Source organism: Branchiostoma floridae, chromosome 4 (assembly GCF_000003815.2).
Source record: "Branchiostoma floridae strain S238N-H82 chromosome 4, Bfl_VNyyK, whole genome shotgun sequence".
In the NCBI taxonomy this organism is placed as follows: domain Eukaryota; kingdom Metazoa; phylum Chordata; class Leptocardii; order Amphioxiformes; family Branchiostomatidae; genus Branchiostoma; species Branchiostoma floridae.
In genome coordinates this window covers 15,442,104-15,447,444 of record NC_049982.1, presented here as the reverse complement: position 1 = coordinate 15,447,444, position 5,341 = coordinate 15,442,104, and the positions used below count along the sequence as shown (strand labels likewise).

Below are 5,341 nucleotides of genomic sequence, written 5' to 3'. Positions count from 1 at the left end.
ACTGAAATTGTTAAGGAACCATTATTTTATACTTAATAGATGGTAACAGCCAATGCAGCTCATGACAATCCACGTGCACCTACACCATAGGATATTTATGTATAAAACCTAGTACATGGACCCGTGCAGGTTAGGTGCAGGTAGACACTAGAAATACCTGCACATCTCCAATTTTACCTGCACTAACCTGCATATGCAGGTGGTATTTCGAGCCCTGCCTGGATGTCTAACCTAACGTTACCTGTACATCGACCTACTGTCCCATACCATGGTGTGTGAATTGTGCTTTGTGCCATCCATTACCATTCCGCAAGGTGACGCAGTTTCCTGTCGGTCATTTGGCTTCTACCACTTTGAAGTAAAGGGGGGGAACCGAAGATCGTGGTTACTCATGGGTAAAAGCTAAAACTAGAAAAAATAAGATATACGGAGAGATATTGATACTCGAGATCGTTAGCTAACTTAAAATATAGATTGCACGAGTAAAAGCCGGACAATCAAATTACCCCATCATTGCACCTCCTAACTCTTATATAAGATATGGAATGACCCTAATGTCTCATCAAACTTGAAAATGGCGATAAAGATGAAGTCTAGATGTTTATCACCGTTGTTCTTGCTGGTAACGTTAGTCATATGTGGAAACCAATTAGTAGCCGTTGAAGCGACGACCGTGTCGAACGGGACGATTCTGTGGGGACCGGGCTCGGTGGACGTCAACTACGTCCTGCAGACAGGGACACCGACTTACCCATGGACTCTGTCAGCCTACGCTAGTCTTGCTCGTCAGTTTGCCTCGGCTCTTGTCAACACGGACATCCTCTGGGGTATGGTTGTGCTTCATATCGTTATATGACAGAAAACTGTGCTGTTATAGGGCGGACGTTTCAATCATGTTGGGTAAAGAAATGTGACTGTCATCTTGATGCAACTCTGTTGTTCGTGCAGGCCGTGATTGATGTTGGGGAGGGGGGCTTTCAAGGGCATATGAAAAAATAAGGCTTAGCGTGCTGTAAGTTGTCGTTTGAACAACACATGTCTCTATTAATAGACAAAGTTATGTTTTTTTCTTTCAGCCATTGCCATATTGATGATATAAGTTTTTATACTTTAGCTTGGTATTAAAACCTAATATCTTGTCCTATTGGCGTGAAGCTTGGGTACCATCAGTGGTGAGCAAGCAGAAAGATTGAGCCAGCAATCACTACGGAGGATGGTGCCCAGGCTACTCTGCGTGAGAGGGCAAAGAGACTCGGAGCTCGGCAGCTATGAATTTTCTAATTTTTTAAAATTTTTTTATACCAGGCTAATTTTCCTTAATCTTTTTGTTTCAGATATCCTTGGGCAGCTCCTGAGGGAAGGTATGGGGGCGATCCCAATTCAGAAGGTAAGAAAACGACCACGGGAGGAGGCTGGAAGAGGGAGGGGAGGGCTGCTGTTTGGACAGGAGACAAATTGGCATTGCAAATGATATGTTGTTCTTCCTTTGCATGGTATCAACTGTGATCAAAGTGTTAAAAACCATAACTGTTATAGCTCACTTTAATTACCACTTAATTGAGTTTTTAGATGATGTTTCCTTTTATGCCAATATCAGCACAGAGCAGTTAAGATCTTGAGGTGATTGAACTTAATTTTGAAGAAATCAGTGTTGTTCAGCCTTTTATTTGTTCAGACCCTTGCAGTGCACTGAGGCAGTAAGTTTCCCTTCTGTTTCATTAGCAAGGCATATTTTTATAGGGAATGTTTGCCCCAGGTTTCTAGCCCAAGCCTTTGGCTCCTCCTTGAACCTTGATTGAACCCCCATTATATGTTCCTTCCAAATAATATTTGCAGATCCAACTGTGATTCCTTATCCAGGACAGTTACCAACTAATTGAAAACAGTAGCTCAACTGTGAGGCTGCTACCGGTTGAGCTACAGGGACATCCCAAACATAACTGTAATCACCCTATATATATTCTAGGTCATCACCTATGAGATCCCGTTCATCGTTGTTGGAGGAATGAGTCTGTTGCTGGGCCTGTTGCTGCCCATCACGGGGCTGATCTTCTGCTGCTGCCGCTGCTGCTGTGGGCGCTGTGGTGGGCGGAGGATGGACCCGGCTAAACTGTACAACCTACGTGGTCACCGTGGGCTAGTCATGGCAGGGTGTCTGCTTCTGGTCAACCTTGTCATGATGTAGGTGTTACTGCATGTTAGGATAGACATGTTCTTGCTCCCCCTATTCCATGTCATCTTACTTTCCAAATGTATTATCATGATTCCTTAATTGTTTATTTCAAGTGTAAATGAATATCAAGAAGTAGACCATGGAAAATTGTGGGAGGAAGATTGCATGAAATAAATGATAAATGATATGAAAGTTCTTGGAAACATTGAAAACAAAGAAATTTAAAAAATCTCTTTCAAAGAACTTGTTCATTTTCCCCTTCACATGGTTCCTTGGTGTTTGCTGTTTGTTATTTCTTATGTCCATATAGTTGACATAAAAGTAAGAGAGCTGTAGTTTTGTGTAATTTTGCCAGAGGGCTCTAGCATCATACTATCAAAAATGGTATAGACTTCTGCCCAACCCTACAAAGATCTACTCAGAGTATCACTTGAGAATAGATTGGAAAAATATCTTACATCTGCTATCAAGTGTTTTCCATTTAATCACACCATTGGACCTGCCCTTCCACAGAACAGCAGCCCTGTGCATGTACCCAGCCAACAGTAGGATCTCCAGCTCGTTTGAAGTCACTGTGCAGACAGCAGACAACATTGTAGATGACCTTCTGACTTTCCTCAACAAGACATTTCAGGTATGCAGGGGTTTCTCATAGTCACCATTTTGGAAACCTCACAAAGACCATCATAATGAAAGAAATTGTTGATCTCGCCTGAAAATTCATGAAATAGATAAAATGTACTATCTCCTTGCTTTTGTTCCTGCAGGAAGTTGACCTATTTGTAGACCAGGATGTTGGAGTTGTCTTGGATGCGGTATCATCAGATATTTCAGGTACTAGGTAGACTACTCATTTCAGATTGTCAAGGACATAATCAAATACCAACTCTGGAATCTTGGATCATGTTATGCCACTTTTCCCTGTCCTACTTTAGGTGTTTGTTATTCAATGCCTCCAATCTAGAAAACAGAATACATTTTCTGTTCTTATTTCTTTCAAAAACACAACCAATACAAGTCTTTCATCACAGGTGTTGGGACGCTGGCAGCTGGTCCTTTTATCACAGCAATGGAGTCCAGAATAGACACCTTTGCCAACAGCCTTGCTACAGTAGACACAGGTAAGTAAACACTCTCTTTGTCTATTGCTGGTGCTGATCAAAACTCCTGTCTATGTTCCTCACCTCCTCTCAAATACTAGTACATGTGACCAATCACTGAGTATAGAATTCAATAAAATTCTTAAATTCTGAAATATGAACATATTTGAGAGCAGGAGTATTTGACATGTCCAAAAAATCTATTACATTAACCTTCCCATAGAACTGGACAGTGCCCATGCTTCCGTCATCAGTCTAAACAACAGTCTAACATTGATGAAAGAGTTGTTCTCCACCCTGGAGGCTGGCATCAACCAAGCAAAAGACAACCTGACAAGTATCCGTACAGACTGTGATGCAGATGGTACACTGAGTGGACTGGGAGCGTGTGATGGTATTCCTGATCTGTCCTCCCAGGCAGCCACACTGGCTGCACTGAATGTAAGTGGTTATCTATGATCAGGAATGTTCCCTGGTTTGGCTAGGAAGAATGTGGCTGGAAAGTGTCAGTTTGAAAGGCAGCTTGTACTTATCAAGGCAGAACTGATGTGTTAGGTCAATTTTGTGATTCGGATATTTCTCTTACCAGTACATGTGTTTGTATGTTTCTGTAGTTTCCAAGCCTGTCTGATGGAATCAGCTCCTTAGAAACTGCACAGGGTCATAATCTGACCAGTATGGAAGTCCTGGTAAGTTTGACAGATGCAGCGGTTATAAGTTCTTGGCTATTATTAGCATTAAGTATTGGATCAGGTTTCAAGAAATGCTCCTTTTGATCTGTCAGTGATAATACAAGTATAACATAAATGTAAGTTGAACACTATAACAATTACTCATTGCATTGAGTTTCTAATGAGCTACTTTCCATTACTATTTGAAAGACACCTCAGTTTCAGCACCAAGGACAGAGCACTACGGTAATGCATCGCATACTATGTTGGGTTGTGCATCTTTCACCATAGCAACTGGAATGAGTAAACTGATGATTTCCTGTTGATTTCAGGCAAGGGATGCCTTGAACAGCATCAGTGCTGAGATTGAGAACAGTACAGGTGACTATAAAGCGAACTGTTCAGCACCATTCCTGGCCATTTTGCGTGTATCCTTTATCTAATACCATCTTCAGTCACTTCTGTTTGATGTAATTTTCAGTTCTTTTATTCCATGGCTTGTGATTGTTCCCTATTCAGAGTGTAATATAAAGAAAGTTGTTTGAGAAAATGTTTTTATCCCTGCAGATATTTCTGTGGACTTTTCTGTAATGCACGAGCCCCTGAAGAACATGGTGACCAACTTGACCAGTGGTGTTCAGGAGGTAAACAAACTACCTAGTACTTTAACTTATCTTACTTGATTATTCAAATTGATTGTTACTCCAGTTCATTCATGCCACAAAATTTCTTGTTTCTTGCTCAGCTCTAGGCAAACCCAACAATTATTTTTCTATTCTTTACTATAAGACTTTAACCATCTTAAAGTACAAATTTAGCACCAACCAACACCTTTTCTGGATAAACTTTAAGTTTCTAAAGGGCTATCATCTATAACTCTGTAGATGATAGCCTTTAGATATCTATGTACTGTTTAAATCCTGTTCATTTATACCCAGTTTTTGAATGAGGACAAACTGAAGGACATGTACATGCATCACGTGACCTATGTAACATCACTTCTGGAACAATATGAAGGGGCAAGGTAGGTCTTAGACAAACACTAAATCTCTCAATCAAACACTAAAATTGTACCTTGAAGTGAAGACACATTCAATTTGTTGTTACATAATTACAATCAGTAGCACAGAAACTTGTCAGAAAATGTTTGATGTTTGTCCTTACCCCACTCCAGGCATGGCACCATTGCTGGTCCCAGTGCAGTGGTATTGATTCCAGGACTCTTTGTTCTGTTTGGGCTGCTGTTGGCCTGCTGTGGTTGGAAACCACGGAGAAACCATTCCGACAAATGGTCACTGTCCTCAAAGTTGGGTGCAGGGTTCCTGTGTGTGTGAGTCTGATTGTTGTTTATCTAACCTGTAGGCATTGAGTGAATTTTTTACCCAATTGGGTTCCAC

At 41.1% G+C, this 5,341-nt stretch overlaps 1 protein-coding gene across 1 annotated transcript; it reads left to right on the top strand.

Annotated features, from left to right (window-relative positions):
- Nucleotides 1–528: 528 nt before the first annotated feature.
- LOC118412816 (prominin-1-A-like) lies at nucleotides 529–5,088 on the top strand. Its single transcript, XM_035815854.1, has 11 exons — nucleotides 529–827; nucleotides 1,335–1,387; nucleotides 1,967–2,181; nucleotides 2,687–2,807; nucleotides 2,941–3,007; nucleotides 3,205–3,294; nucleotides 3,497–3,714; nucleotides 3,888–3,962; nucleotides 4,277–4,325; nucleotides 4,512–4,588; nucleotides 4,883–5,088. Exons 1-11 carry the CDS (start codon nucleotides 575–577, stop codon nucleotides 4,970–4,972), a joined length of 1,308 nt encoding a protein of 435 aa, XP_035671747.1. The 5' UTR covers nucleotides 529–574; the 3' UTR covers nucleotides 4,973–5,088.
- Nucleotides 5,089–5,341: the final 253 nt, after the last annotated feature.